The sequence below is a fragment of the Mesoplodon bidens genome (assembly GCF_964165515.1).
Source record: "Mesoplodon bidens genome assembly, chromosome: 10".
In the NCBI taxonomy this organism is placed as follows: Eukaryota; Metazoa; Chordata; class Mammalia; order Artiodactyla; family Ziphiidae; genus Mesoplodon; species Mesoplodon bidens.
Genome location: NC_138172.1, coordinates 61,837,410 through 61,854,052, shown reverse-complemented (window position 1 = coordinate 61,854,052; position 16,643 = coordinate 61,837,410). Strand labels below are relative to the sequence as shown.

Below are 16,643 nucleotides of genomic sequence, written 5' to 3'. Positions count from 1 at the left end.
ATTCCAAAGATTATATAGCTCAATAATATGCTTAGAAAAGTACAAAAAAGTTTCAGACTCTTTTCGCCTCTCCAGCAGGCATTACTCCCAACCATAGAGTGAGGAGTTGAATTAGACAGGGTTCAAGGTGTCTTCCAACTCCAACAAAATGTTATTTGTCCTTAGGAAACAAACTAGATATAACAAGAGAAGACCATTTAACATGGAGGCATGAAAGCTTTGAATGTGTAAGTTTCCATTTAAAAAAAGGAACAAAGAGAACATTCAGTTGATTACCAAAATCCATCTTTAATATGTGAACACATAGATTTGAACTGTGGCCATGAATTTTTACTAATTTGATGGCCTTTGACTCCCTGGGAAATCACGCACTAAGGCCATAGAAAATTTATTTCAATCTGTGAGAAACAGTTTATTTTATCTTGTCACTTAAACTGGCCTGATGGAAGGTGATAAAATCAGTAATGTCTCCTTAAACACCTTCAAATAATATCATTAGCAATTAGAAAAAGAATCAAGTCTTAAAAACATTATGTTAGGGCTTCCCTGGTGGCGCAGTGGTTGAGAGTCCGCCTGCCGATGCAGGGGACATGGGTTCGTGCCCCGGTCCGGGAAGATCCCACATGCTGCAGAGTGGCTGGGCCCGTGAGCCATGGCTGCTGAGCCTAAGCATCTGGAGCCTGTGCTCCACAACGGGAGAGGCCGCAACAGTGAGAGGCCCGCGTACAGCAAAAAAAAAAAAAGTAAATATGTTCCAACCATTCTTCTTACCATGTTTATTTTCCAAAGATAGCAAGTGTTAACAGTTTGTTCTACATACTTCTATGCATATACACATCATAGAAAATATGTATCTATGCTGCTATGACAAGTATTTGTAAAGTACTACTTTTTCTTGCCATTTTAGTTTTACCACAGGCCGTCACCCAGTTTGAAGAATTGGTTGGTATGGCGGAGGCCCTGCTCAAGGGTGGAGGAACCCTGTCCACGTCTGCGTCCACCCTCTGGAGAGCAACAAATAACTCCTCACCAGATTCATTCGCCTCCACATGTAGTAATTCTAATTCTAATTCCAGTTCACCAATTTCCTTGAAAGCTGAGGAAGAGCATCACGCGGATGAGAAACAGGTCAGCTGGAAGACCATCCCATCTTTCTCTGGGATACAGTTACATACAAAATTAAAATTACTGTACAACATAATCACTGCCTTATCAGATCACTTTATGTAACTTTAGGTCAATCATAATATTCTGACTACATAAAACAGTGTTTTTGCAATAAATCTAATATTTGTGAAATGAATATCCAGTTCAGAAAATTAAAGTCAAATGGTGGACAGTGATGAAGTTATTAAACTAGGAAATTCTTAAACCAGTGACAGAAGGACAACTATGCATTAAAGGTTATAAAACTGTATCATTGAGACAAGGTGAATTTTAGGCTGTACATGCTGGCAGAACACAATTCTTCTACTTTCCCGACTTCTCTTAATCAAGAAATAGAAGCTAAAAATACAAGTTTTGTTAGAATTGGCCTGGGAAATTATGCTTTCAAGAGCAATAATTAAATGCTCACTATCTAACATTCAGAATATTTGAATCTTAGTGTACCGGTTTCCTTTGCTGTGTAACAGATTCCCACAAACTTAGTGATTTATAATAATACAAACTTACCACCTCAGAGTTCTGTAGGTCAGAAATGCGGTAAAATCAAGGTGTTGGCAGGTACTCTCCTTTTTTGGAGGCTCTGGAGAAGAATCTGTTTCCTGTCCATGGGGGTTGTTGTAGAACTCAGTTTCTTATGGTTCTAGAGCCGAGTTCCCTGTTTTCTGTTTTCTTGTCAACTATAAACTGAAGGCCATTCCCACTTCTAGAGGCAGCCCCCTTCCCTGGTTCATAGTCCACTTCCATCATCTTCAAAGCCAGTCGGGGCAGGCAAAGCCCTCTCACTCTTCTATTCTCTCCTCCTTCCTCTGTGTCTTCTTTCTGCTTCCCTCTTCTGCAGTTAAGGGCTCATGTGAGTGCTCAATAAATGTTAGCCATTTTCATTATTATTATTAACATTTATGGTGTGCTTACTATGTACCAGATACTGTGTGTATATATTTATAAAGTTATATGTGTATGTAAATATACATATTCGTACCTGCAATAAAGTACACAAATTTTAAGTGTTAAAAAAAAAAAAAAGGCTCACATGATTGGACTGGACCCACCTGGATAACTCAGCATACTCTCCCCATCTCAAGGTACTTTAATGACACGTACAAAGTTGATTTTCCCATATAAGGTAACATATTCAAAGGTTACAGGGATAACAATGTGAATATTGTCAGTGGGCCATTATTATGCTACCACACTTAGTAGGAAATGTTAAGTATGGATTAATCCTTAAAGCACCAAATCCAGATTACACGACAAGAATTTGTATACACTCTAGAACAAATACCTCATAAATGTTGGGAATTATCTCAAAGTTAACATCTAACTCTAACCCCTGAAATGTACAATATATATTAAAAGTATCATACATCACCTAAAGACTTGGTTTTGTTTTCTGGTCTGTATTCATTGAGTAATATATTTCTTCAGATATTCCTTTCCTTTCCTTTTTCAGTTATTTCAATTATTATTTTTAATTTTTTAGTTCAAGATTGAAAAATGGCAGGTTGCCCGTTGCAACAAGAGCAAGCCTCAGAAGTTTATTAATGATTTAATGCAAGTGCTCTACACAAATGAATACATGGCCACACACAGCCTGACGGGGGCAAAATCCTCTACTTCAAGGGACAAGGCAGTGAAACCAGCTATGAATCAGAATGAAGTTCAAGAAATCATAGGTGATAATGTGTTTGTATTATATTGGCACATGAATCTGAAATTATTTTACCATTCAACTTTAAGTTGTTCTTTCATTATCTTTTATTTTCTTCAAGTTTATTTTTCTATGAGAGAAAAATCTGAGGATAGCCTAAACCTCTTATGATATATGGGGAATTTTGTAGAAAAACTTTACATTAAAAAGGGTTATTAAGGGCTTCCCTGGTGGCGCAGTGGTTGAGAGTCCGCCTGCTGATGCAGGGGACATGGGTTCGTGTCCCGGTCCGGGAAGATCCCACATGCCGTGGAGCGGCTGGGCCCGTGAGCCATGGCCACTGAGCCTGTGCATCTGGAGCCTGTGCTCCACAATGGGAGAGGCCACAGCAGTGAGAGGCCCGTGTACCACAAAAAAAAAAAAAAAATGGTTATTAAAATAAAAATGAATTTTATATTACTGAAAAGTTTGGATTCATAAAATTCATAGCTTTAGAAAAGTAAATTTTCAAAATCCTTTCCAACAAAATTTTAGTAACAGTTTATGTTTTATTTTCTTTTTCTTCTCTTGGTTAGAAATATCCCTTATCTTTTATTCAGAAAAAAACAGAGGTTAATTTGACCATCCTACTTATGGTTTTTAAGTTAATCTCTTTAAATATGATAATTTAGGTTAGCAAGGTTAGCAAGGAATTTTTTTGCAAATATCCAACAAATTTAAGGACTCACTGAATCACAGCTCTCTCTATTTTAATAGTGCATCATTTCTTAGTTGGAAAAGAGTCAGAATCTGCTTGTTTCAACTGATGTTGGGAATGGGTAAAAATAAATTCCCAGCATTTTGGATCAAGGGCACTTAGCATTCAGAGCAAGCAGCAAGGTTAAAGCTGAATGGTACCATAGGAAGACGTATATGTATGCTCTCAGTTTATGATATAGACTTTTGTTATCTCTTGCTTTGCTTTGAAAACTCTGCCTACAGATTCATCTATTTAAATATCTCATGGGTGCTGGGCTGCTTTTTCAAAATAGAGACAAAATTATAATGTGAATTGCTTGGTGTTTTATTTCAGTTCATACCTTAAGATGCAAAGGCCTGATAAAGTGGTTTTTTAAAATTAATTAATTTATTTTTATTCAAGTATAGTTGATGTATAGTATTACATAAGTTACAGGTGTACAATATAGTATTTCACAATGTTTAATGTTTATGTTCCATTTATACTTATAAAATATTGGCTATATTGCCAGTTGTACAATATATCCTTATAACTTATTTTATACATAGTAGTTTGTACCTCTTACCCCCACTACCCAATATCGCCCCTCCCCCATCCCTCTCCCCACTGGCAGCCACTGGTTTGTTCTCTGCATCTGTGAGTCTACATCCTTCTGACAAAGTGTTTTTCTGTGTTTTGTTGTTGTTTTTACAGGAATCACAAAACAATTATTTCCCAACACAGATGATGTTTCAATTAGGAGAATGATAGGGCAAAAGCTAAACAATTGTACCAAGAAGCCAAATTTGAGCAAAAATCTGAACTCTCAGGATATTAAGTAGATCCTTTTGGTAAGTCTTGTAAATCTTCACAATCCTTTCAATGTAGCAAGAAGACACAATACTTGTATCTATGGAATAGCATTTCCCAAACACTCTACTAGAGGAGACTAGAGGCCTGTGAGATGATAATGAGTATTCCTGGGGGTGAAGGTAGGGACGGGGATGGGGATTTAAACTTGGGAAATGCTGAGTCAGTTACACGGATTCTCCTTTCCTAGAGCCTCTCAAATATTTGGATGCCCTTTAAATATGCCCAAGTGCACCAGAAATCTCTAAGAAGGGCATATAGTGTATAGTGTTTTCCAAATGTGTTTCACTATGTAACTTTTCTTTTTCTTCACACAACACATGTTATCTTGTGGGTAAGGGTAGAAAGCAGCCAAAGGAGGGACACGTGGCAATTTAGGAAGTGCTTCTCTAGAATAAGGGAGATACAGACCTTTAGGAGGTCTCTGAGGTACATCAGTGCACTCTACCATCCCCATCCTGCTTCTCAATGTCTTTAAATCTTTAAGTCAGTTGTTATAGTTTGTATTTGTTTGATAAGGATTTTTACCAATATGTTTGTATTAAAATACTAAAAGGAAGAAATATTTGTTTTCAGACAGTTCTAAAGGAAATACACTTTATGGTCAGGCCCTGCCCTAGGCAAGCCTGTGATGAGGAACTTTGTGTTTGCTTTAGCAACTCAAAGTCCTGGCCATTCCACCTGTCCTCACCCTTCCTCTCCATTATTTTGATGGAAAATATATGACAAATATGCATTGTTGTGCTCTTAATATTTTAATTGATAAACAGACATATATGATAAACACATGAGGGCAGGTTTTCCTTCCATTTTCTTTACTTCTATCTTTGATTTCCATTTTGCCTGCTCTTCGCCTGAGACCATGTCACTTGTCTTTTTCTTCTGACCATGTTTTAAATGGGATGTGGACGCACCCCACCCCCCACCCACTGTTTTAACTACTGCCCCATCCTCCTGGAGGGTCCCTTAGTATGTTACTATTCAATTAAGGCTACCTCTGCTGATGGTCAATAATAGTCTCTCTTCCTTAAAAGAACAAAACAAAATAACCAAAAACCTACTTATAACAGCTGCAGCGAAATTCTTTCTCTTGGTTCATACATACTGGTAGACTGACCTGAAGATTTATAAAAGATAAACATATTTGTATCCTTTTTCTCCCCAAGGGATTAAAAATGTCAGTACATGGTGAATTGCACAACTTCCCAGTTAAGAGATAATTGCTTAAGTGAGCCCTTAGAACTTCTCGTTTTGTTGTTTTTTTAATTGAAGTATAGTTGATTGACAATGTTGTGTTAATTTCTACTATACAGCAAAGTGATTTAATTATACATATATAAAAATTCTTTTTCATATTCTTTTCCATTATGGCTTATCACAGTATATTGAATATATAGAACTTCTCGTTTTGATGTTAGGCTATCCAGTTGTCCTGGTGTATCACGGCCAAGTTCCCTGTTTAAATGCCATGTAACCAGACCTCCAGGTCACAGGGCTGTCTTCTGGAGCACATTGTATTTCAGAGCTCTGCAACGCATTTTAATATCCTAACCTCTGCCTTTTTTATATCCCGGGCTGATGAGGGTAGGCATGAAACTCATCTCTGATAACAGTCAGCAAAGTATTGAAGAAATTGAAGTTAAAAATATTTATATCAGTTTTGCTTGTACTGGCCAGTCGCAGTGTTATCAAATCACCTGGCGATAGCATTAATTAAAATTGGAAAAAGGGAGGTCTTCCCTGGTGGCGCAGTGGTTGAGAGTCCACCTGCCGGTGCAGGGGACAAGGGTTCGTGCCCCGGTCTGGGAAGATCCCACATGCTGCAGAGCGGATGGGCCCGTGAGCCATGGCCACTGAGCCTGCGCGTCCAGAGCCTGTGCTCTGCAACAGGAGAGGCCACAGCAGTGAGAGGCCCGCGTACTGCAAAAAAAAAAAAAGAGGGAGAAATCTTTTGTTATGAACACAATATGTTCTAGCGCCTCCTGCGCCTGAGCTTGGTTGTCAAGATAGATCCTTGGAATATAAATGCATATATTTTGAGTCAGAAGTAGAGATTTACACTAGAATGGAAATTTTTTTTCAACCAGCAGATATCTTTCATTTGAAGTATAGCTCAATCTACATTATTTCAAAAGGACTGAGAAAATACACTGGGAGAGACAGGGTCACAGAAAACCTAATTCAGCCGTGCTTGGTGAATGAGTCAGATATAGCACCACCTGGTGGAATGCTGCTATACTTTTCTCTTCTTGCTCATTTAACTAATAGGAGTCTAAAGTGAACACATTTATTCAGGCAAACCATACCCTTCCGCCCCCTGCCCTCAAAAGTATTCTTTGGAAAAAAAACTGTCCTCCCATTACTATAAGCAAGGCAATAGGTACTGTGAAACCATGTAGATTTCTACAAATTCCAATACATCCAGGAAGCCCAGCAACCCCACCAGGGGCCCTGGTAGACTGTGCCCTCCACTCAGGACTGAGCTTGAAGTTGCCACTTGCTTGCATTTGAAAGGACAACCATTTCCCTGCTAAGATTCATTTCTGTGAAAGCAAGAGCTAAATCCCATCCTGCCTCCTTTGTGATCTATTTGTTCTCACTCCTGTGACTGCCCTCAACTTGCTAGCAGCTCACACTCTGCCTAGAGCTTGATGTTCCCAATCTTTCTGAACTTTCTCCATTTTTTTGTTTTCTTACGAGAGCTAAAGAAAATTTTATTTATGAGAATTACAGAATATTAGAAGATCACCTCTATAACATCCCACTAAGTGGTCTAACAGCCTTCTCCTGAAATGTCCAAAGCTGCCACAGTTTACATAATCTCTACCATAATATTACATATGCATAACTTAAAGGTGATCTAATACAGCAGTGCTCAAACAAAGTGGGAGGGATTTTGTCCCCTGCCCCTGAAAGAGGGGGTTTGAAAACACAGATATTTTGGGTTGTCACAACTGGGCGATACTACTGGCATCTAGTGGACAGGAGCCTGGAATGCTGCTATGCATCCTACAATATATAGGACAGCCCCCACAACAAAATAATTACCCAGTTCAAATGTCATTTCTGCCAAAGTTGAGAAATCCTGATCTAAATGATTTCCTGGTCACCAAGATGGCAGGGTAGGAAGACCCTGAGGTCACCTCGTCCTATGGGGCACACCAAAACTACAACTGTTTACAGAGCAACCGTCTATGAGAACAACCTGAAGACTAGCAGAAAAGACCTTCTACAACTAAGGATATAATGAAGGAACCAGAACAAGAAGGGTAAGAGTGGCGGAGTTGTGGTACAGTCAAGACCCACATCCCCGGGTAGGTGACCCACAAAGAGGAGGATAATCACAATTGCAGAGGTTCTTCCCAAGGAGTGAGGGGTCCAAGACCCATTTCAAGCTTCCCAACCCTAGCGTCCTGCACCAGGAAGGTAAGCTCCCAGAACATCTAGCTCTGAAGGCAGGGCTTGCGTTCAGGAGAGCCAGAGGGCTGTAGGACTTAGAGACTCCGTTCTTGAAGGGCATGTACAGAATCGCGGATGCTCCGAGTCCGAGCTCAGAGGCAACAATCTGAAAGAAGCCTGGGTCAGACTCACTTGCTGACCTTGGACAGCCTCCAGGGTAGGCAGGAGGCAACTGGAACTCCCCTGGAGATATAGACACTGGCAGCAGCCACTTTTGGGAGCTCATTCTACCATGAGGATACTGGTACCGGTAAGCACCATTTTGGAGTCCTCCCTCTAGCCTATTAGCGCTGGGGCTTACCTGCCCACCAGCCAGTCACCCCTAGTCCTGGGACGCCCTCAGGCTGAACAGGGACTTGGCCCCACCCACTAGCAGGCCAGAACCAGCACTGGGAGCCCGAAGCCCCACAGCCAGCGTGCCAGGTCCCTGCACCACACACCAGTGGGCCGGCACAAGCCCCAGGACCCACTGGGCCTTGCAGCCAGCTGACCTGGGACACCCTGGGCCTGCAGCCAGAATTGCCAGGACCCTGCCTCACCCAAGAGTGGGCCAGCACCATCCCCAGGACTCCCCAGGCCATGCAGCCAGCTGTGCCAGGATGTGGCCCCACCAACCAACAGCTGGTAGCTTCTGTAGCAGGTAGGGATTGGCAGTCAACTGGACCAGAGGCCAGTCCTGTGTATCACGGCACCCACAGTAGTCAGCCCCAACACAACAGAGGGCCCACTCAGCCCACATGGGGGCATCCCTATAGCATATAGTTCTGGTGACCAGAGTGGAGTGTGCTGCTGGGCCCCACAGCAAGACTCCTACAAAGGGCCACTTCTCCAAGATCATCAAATGTAGCCAACCTACCATTAGGTTACATACCATACAAGTAACAAAGAGAATTAGGCAAAATGAGGTGACAAAGGAAGAAACAAGATAAAACCCCCAAGGAAGAACTCAGTGAAGTGGAGATAAGCAATTTACCTGATAAAGAGTTCAAGGTAATCATCATAAAGATGCTCAACAAACTTGGGAGAAGAATGGATGAACAAAGTGAGAAGTTTAACAAAGACTTAGAAAATATAAAGAAGAACCAAACAGAGCTGAAGAATAAAATAACTTAAATGAAAAATACACTAGAAGGAATCAACAGTAGATTAGATGATACAGGGAACAGATCAGCAAACTGAAAGACAGAGAGGTGGAAATCACCCAAGCTGAAGAGAAAAAAAAAAAGGAATAAAAAGGCATGAGGACAGTTTAAAAGACTTCTTAGACAACAGTAAACATACTAACATTCACATTGTTGGGGTCCCAGAAGCAGAAGAGAGAGAGAAAGAGGGAGAGAACTTTTTTGAAGCAATAATAACTGAAAATTTCCCTAACCTAGGAAAGGAAACAGACTTCCATGTCCAGGTAGCATAGAAAGTCCCAAACAAGATGACCCCAAACAGGTCCACACCAGGACACATTATAACTGAAATGACAAAAGTTAAAGATGAGGAGAGAATCTTAAAAGCAGCTAGGGAAAACCAACTAGTTGTACACAAGGGAACTTCCATAACATTGTCAGCCAACTTTTCAGCAGAAACTTTGCAGGCCAAAAGGGAGTGGCATGATACAGTCAAAGTGATGAAAAGAGAAACCTGAATCAAGAATACTCCACTCAGCAAGGCTTTCATTGAGATTTGAAGGAGAGATAAAGAGTTTCCCAGACAAGCAAAATCTAAAAGAGTTTAGCGCCACTAAACTGCACTAACATTTACAAGAAATGTTAAAGGGACTTCTCTAAGTGGAAAAGTAAGACCACAACTAGAAATACAAAATTACAAAAGGAAAAAATCTCACTGGTAAGGGCAAACATACAGTAAAGGTAGTATATCCACCATTTACAAAGCTAGTAGGAAAGTTAAAGGACAAAATCATCTATATCCACAATAAGTAGTTAAGGGGTACACAAAACAAAAAGATGTAAATATGATGTCAGAAACATGACACATGCTGCGGAGGAAGTAAAAATGCAGGGTTGTTAGAATGTGTTTGAACTTCAGAGACTATAAACTTAAAATAATCACATGTATATATAAAATATATAAACCTCATGGTAACTAAAAGCCAAAATCTATAATAGATACACACACAAAGAAGAGAAAGGAATCCAAATGTAACTCTAAAGAGAGTGAGCAAATCACATGGGAAGAGAGGCAAAAGAAGAGCAAAGAAAAGAACAGAAAAAGAAAAAAAAGGAAGAATGAAGGAAACTACCAACAAAAAGGCAGCCTAATGAATGGGAGAAGAATATTTGTAAATGACATACTCAATAAGGAGTTAATATCCAAAATATACAGAGAACTCATACAATCAAACAGTAAAAAAGCACACAACAAATTAAAAACTGGGTAGAGCATGATACTATACATAAAGAATCCTAAAGATGCTACCAGAAAACTACTAGAGCTAATCAATGAATTTGGTAAAGTAGCCGGATACAAAATTAATGCACAGAAATCTCTTCCATTCCTATAAATTAATGATGAAAAATCTGAAAGAGAAATCAAGGAAACACTCCCATTTACCACTGCAACAAAAAGAATAAAATACCAAGGAATAAACCTACCTAAGGAGACAAAAGACCTATATGCAGAAAACTATAAGACACTGATGAAAGAAATTAAAGATGATACAAACAGATGGAAAGATATACCATGTTCTTGTATTGGAAGAATCAAAACTGTGAAAATGACCATACTACCCAAAGCAACCTACAGATTCAATGCAATCCCTATCAAACTACCAATGGCATTTTTCACAGAACTAGAGCAAAAAATTTCACAATTTGTATGGAAACACAAAAGACCCCGAACAGCCAAAGCAATCTTGAAAAAGAAAAACGGAGCTGGAGGAATCAGGCTCCTGGACTTCAGACTATACTGCAAAGCTACAGTAGTCAAGACAGTAATGGTACTGGCACAAAAACAGAAATATAGATCAACGGAACAGGATAGCAAGCCAAGAGATCAGCCCACGCACATATGGTCACCTTATTTTTGATAAAGGAGGCAAGAATATACAATGGAGAAAAGACAGCCTGTTCAATAAGTGGTGCTGGGAAAACTGGACAGTTACATGTAAAAAAATGAAATTAGAACACTCCCTAACACCATACACAAAAATAAACTCAAAATGGATTAAAGACCTAAATGTAAGGCCAGACACTATCAAACTCTTAGAGGAAAACATAGGCAGAACACTCTATGACATACATCACAGCAAGATCCTTTTTGACCCACCTCCTAGAGAAATGGAAATAAAAACCAAAACTAAATAAATGGGACCTAGTGAAACTTAAAAGCTTTTGCACAGCAAAGGAAACCATCAACAAGATGAAAAGACAACCCTCAGAATGGGAGAAAATATTTGCAAATGAAGCAACTGACAAAGGATTAATCTCTAAAATTTATGAGCAGCTCATGCAGCTCAATGTCAAAAAAACAAACAACCCAATCTAAAAATGGGCAGAAGACCTAAACAGACATTTCTCAAAAGAAGACATACAGATTGCCAACAAACAAATGAAAGAATGCTCAACATCACTAATCATTAGAGAAATGCAAATCAAAACTATGATGAGGTATCACCTCACACCAGTCAGAATGGCCATCATCAAAAAATCTACAAACAATAAATGCTGGAGAGGGTGTGGGGAAAAGGGAACCCTCTTCCACTGTTGGTGGGAATGTAAATTGATACAGCCACTATGGAGAACAGTATGGAGGTTCCTTAAAAAACTAAAAATAGAGCTACCATATGACCCAGCAATCTAGCTACTGGGCCTATACCCTGAGAAAACCATAATTCAAAAAGAGTCATGTACCACAATGTTCATTGCAGCTCTACTTACAATAGCCAGGACATGGAAGCAACCTGTGTCCACTGACAGATGAATGGATAAAGAAGATGTGGCACATATATACAATGGAATATTACTCAGCCATGAAAAGAAACGAAATTGAGTTATTTGTAGTGAGGTGGATGGACCCAGAGTCTGTCATACAGAGTAAAGTAAGTCAGAAAGAGAAAAACAAATACCATATGCTAACACATATATATGGAATCTAAAAAAAAAAATGTTCTGATGAACCTAGGGGCAGGACAGGAATAAAGATGCAGATGTAGAGAATGGACCTGAGAACACGGGAAGGGGAAGGGGAAGCTGGGATGAAGTGAGAGAGTGGCATGGACATATACACACTACCAAATGTAAAACAGGTAGCTAGTGGGAAGCAGCCGCATAGCACAGGGAGATCAGCTCGGTGTTTTGTGACCACCTAGAGGGGATGGCATAGGGAGGGTGGGAGGAAGATGCAAGAGGGAGGAGATATGGGGATATATGTATATGTATAGCTGATTCACTTTGTTATAAAGCAGAAACTAACACACCATTGTAAAGCAATTATACTCCAATAAAGATGTTAAAAAAAAATGGGTAGAGGACCTGAACATACATTTTTCCAAAGAAGACATACATATGGCCAACAGGCACATGAAAAGATGCTCAACATCACTGATCATCAGGGAAACGCAAATCAAAACCACAATGAGCAATCACCTCACACCTACCAGAATAGCTGTTATCAAAAAGACAACAAATAACAAATTGTGGAGAAAAGGGAACCATCGTACACTGTCAATAGGAATGTAAATTTGTGCAACCACTATGCAAAACATTAAGGAGAGGGCCTCCCTGGTGGCGCACTGGTTGAGAGTCCGCCTGCCGATGCAGGGGATACGGGTTCGTGCCCCGGTCTGGGAGGATCCCATATGCCGCGGAGTGGCTGGGCCCGTGAGCCATGGCCGCTGGGCCTGCGCGTCCGGAGCCTGTGCTCCGCAACGGGAGAAGCCACAACAGTGAGAGGCCCGCATACCGCAAAAAAAAAAAAAAAAAAAAAAAAAAAAAAACATTAAGGAGAGTCCTCAAATAATTAAAAATAGGACTACCATACAATCCAGCAATTCAACTTCTGGATATTTTTCCAAAGAGAACAAAAACACTAATTTGAAAGGATATATGCACCCCTTGTGTTAATTGCAGCATTATTTACAATAGCCAATACATGGAAGCAACCCAAGTGTCCATTGATAGATGAATGGATAAAGAAGATATATATATGACAGAAGCAAGGCAGATTTGGGAAATTTCCTGATACTTAAACAATAAATAAGTGTTACCAAAGAGTGACAAACAGAATTGTTGATAATATTTTAAGATGGGTATGTGGGGATCATTAAGTTTCCTTTGTGTGTTTGAGTTTTTTAAAAGTCTTGTGAGATAAAAATATATGTTAAATATTTTAGTTGTTAGCTATGCTGGAATTCTTCTGAATAGATCATAAAATAATTCCTAAGTCACCTCAATAATAACTGTTCTTATTAACAATTTTGTATTTTTAAGCAAAAATTTGTAGTTGACACAAAGATAAATAACTCATACTGTTATTATAACATATTATTATAACCTAAAAACTGTTAAAAATACTATAAGAACTCTAACATAAATTTGCTGTTTTTGTTTTTTTTTTACTTGCTTTTTATAGGTATTATAGTTACCTGAAATAAAAGCACCTTCAGTAGTAAATCTAACATTGGATTTTGCTGGAGACTCTGCAGCCTCCCGGGCAGTGAGCACAGGGACAGGTGCAGTGACAGGCTGGGAGAAACCTGTGACATTGCTGGGCCGCCCTGATGGAGCACAAGCTTGTGAAGAAGCTGCATGTAGATTTCACCCTCAGTACCAGTGACGCATCAAACCAGAGAATTTCTAGCAGGCCCATGAGCATGCAATATGGTTTCTTGGAAATATGCACTTTCCCGCCCCAAAGTGGTCCTTTGTACAGCTAACCTAACAGGACAATCAGAGCTCTTATCCTAGCAACAAAAACTTTAACCCCTAAGATTCATCATTGTCCTAATCAATCCCTGTATGTTTATTATTACCAATGACTCTCCATTTTAGCTTTTGGATCTTTAGTATAAGCACATGTTTGGAAAAGTATACAGTGAAATAATCAATGTTCACAAACATGACAGCAGCAAAATCAGCCTAAAATCTGATACTCATATCTAATGAAGTAATAGAGCTTTGGCAATAAGATTACAGGATTATTCTGTTACATAAAATTGTATAAGATAAGAATCTGAAAAAATGAGAACAGCAAGACCTTCTTATTTGCATATTAAACTATTCCACTGTGCTCCTGAAAAAGAAGTAAACCCAAGTTTTCGTGATTGTTAAAACAATGCATCAACTTTTTAAAAAATCTTTTTTCATGTTTGTTTGTTTACATGCTTCTAAGTTTTTATTGCCCAAAGTATATTAAATATGCATGTGTAATACAAAACATCAAACTGCTACATTGCTTAGTTTTAACTGATTTGTTTTCATAGTATCAGAAGAGAAAATAATTGAAAACAAAATCATATGGGTTTAGTAATCATACACATATACACATACCATTTTGTAAATGAATAAAAGATAAAACATTCTTTATCAACAGGCTTCTTGTTTGATATCAGGTTGTCACACGTGACAACTGTACAATGTCAAGCCATGCTTTTTCAGTGCACAAGGCCATGTTCAAACTTGGAAAGGAGGGTGAATATGATGGTTGAAAAAGTCCAGTACTGTGGACCCAGGAACATTCCATAAATGTTGCTTGATAACAATGTGGTTCTACAAAATAAATATTCTTAAGGAAGTAACTTAGGTTAACATTTGCTACTTTTACTTAAATATAAATAAATCCCATTGAAAACAAAAAAAGCATTTGCTTTTTTCTTATTAATGTATAAAATCCAGGGAGAAAATCACTTTCTAGGCTGATGGCTTCTTTACATAATACAGGGGTGCCTGTATCTTTTCAAATTAGAATTTTGTCTGGGTATATGCCCAGGAGTGGAATTGCTGGATCCTATGGTAACTGTATTTTTAGTTTTTTAAGGAACCTCCATACTGTTCTCCATAGTGGCTGCACCCATTGACATCCCCACCAACAGTGTAGGAGGGTTCCCTTTTCTCCACACCGTCTCCAGCATTTATTATTTGTAGACTTTTTAAAAAGATTTTTAAAAACCTAAAAATATAAAAATAAAAAGCTTCATATGTTGAACGGTCATATATGCTTGTTAAATAAGAGCTGAGGTGAATTTTTTCTAATTCAGTATCTGCAACATCATTGTCTGCTCTCTGGGTTTCAATTTTGTGGTCACCTGATAGACCATCCACTGGAAGTATATGTCCATGTTCATTCTGTGGGCTCTGGTCACTGTGAGGTGGAGCCTGGCCAGGGCTAATCATCTTGGGGGTCAATAACAAATATCAGTGCTCCTGTTCCCTGGTCATAGTCAAATACAGGGTCAAAAAGTCAACGTGTCTCAGTAAGTCCCAAATTTGAAAATTAACAAAGCAGTTAAAACCTACAGCTAACATTATTCTTCATGATGGAAGACTGAATACTTTCCCTCTAAAGTCAGAAACACGTCGAGAATGTTCATTCTCACCACATATAGTCAAGATTATTTTGGAGCTTCTAACTAGTTCAATAAACCAAGGAAAGAAATAAAAGGTATTCAGGGGACTTCCTTGGTGGTGCAGTGGATGACTCCACACTCCCAATGCAGGGGGCCTGGGTTTGATCCCTGGTCAGGGAACTAGATCCCACATGCTGCCACAACTAAGGAGCCCAGGAGCCGCAATTAAGGAGCTCACGAGCCACAACGAAGGAGCCTGCAAGCCACAACTAAGGAGACTGCCTGCCAGAACTAAGGCTTGGTGCAACCAAAAAAAGAGTCAGTGGAATGTGCAAAGTCTTTAAAAATAAATAAGTAAAAGGTGTTCAGATTGGAAAAGAAGCAGAAAAACTGTCTTTATTCATAGACAACAAGTTTATCTATGCAGATGATCTAAGGGAATCTCCAAAAAAGTATTAGAACTAAAAAGTAAAAAAAGTGTAAAAAAAAAAAAAGAACTAAAAAATGAGTTCAGCAAAGTTGCAAGATACAAGATCAATTTACAGAAATCATTGTATTTCAGCTGTCGGGTCAGCAAGGTGGCAGAATAGGAGTTTTCTACCATCATCTTCACCCATGGATGAGACTATCTCTGTGGGAGCCCAGGGGTCCAGCAGAGAGGTTCCAGCACACCATTGAACAAAAAAATCCAAGAACAGATGGACTGAAGATGGTAAGAACAGTTTCACTTTACCCACATCACCACTCCCCCAAGGTGGCACAGCTTAGTACCAAGAGAAACCCCCTTGGCCCATAATTTCTCCCATGGGGGTAAGTGAGAGGTAGTGAATGAACTGGTCCACCCAAGCCATGCTGAATGCTGCCTAAGAGGCCCACTTCTTTCTTGCCTATCCAGAATCCCGAGGTATTTGAAATGGCTAGATAGGGGAGAGGCTGGGTGCAGGGAAGAGAGATGGGAATTACAGCAACCAGGACTCAGACTCAACAAAGGGCTGAGGATCCTACTGACGGACAGACTCCACCAGGAGGCCTGCCCACCAGCCCCTTGGGACACCTCACATGCAGACCCCCACAAATGGGACACCCCCACTGGTCTGTTCATAGATTGTAAGAATGATATTGTTAAAGTGTCCTTAAATGATCTACAGATTCAATTATAATCTCTATCAAAATCCCAATGGCATTTTCATGAAATAGAATAAACAATCCTAAAATTCCTATGGAACCGCAAAAGCCACTGAATAGCCAAAGAAATCTTGAGAAAG

The 16,643-nt window shown here is 39.4% G+C and overlaps 1 protein-coding gene across 2 annotated transcripts in view; it reads left to right on the top strand.

The window, feature by feature from the left end:
* The window catches only part of LOC308623377 (BEN domain-containing protein 6-like), a 138,181-nt gene extending 123,547 nt beyond the window's left edge, over positions 1-14,634 (top strand). For both annotated transcript variants that reach the window (XM_081245667.1, XM_081245666.1), the window contains exons 4-7: positions 908-1,128; positions 2,648-2,840; positions 4,248-4,384; positions 13,446-14,634. In XM_081245667.1, the coding sequence (XP_081101793.1) occupies positions 908-1,128; positions 2,648-2,840; positions 4,248-4,375 (542 nt within the window). In that variant the 3' untranslated portion in view covers positions 4,376-4,384; positions 13,446-14,634. The remainder of the gene's footprint in view (positions 1-907; positions 1,129-2,647; positions 2,841-4,247; positions 4,385-13,445) is intronic.
* Positions 14,635-16,643: the final 2,009 nt, after the last annotated feature.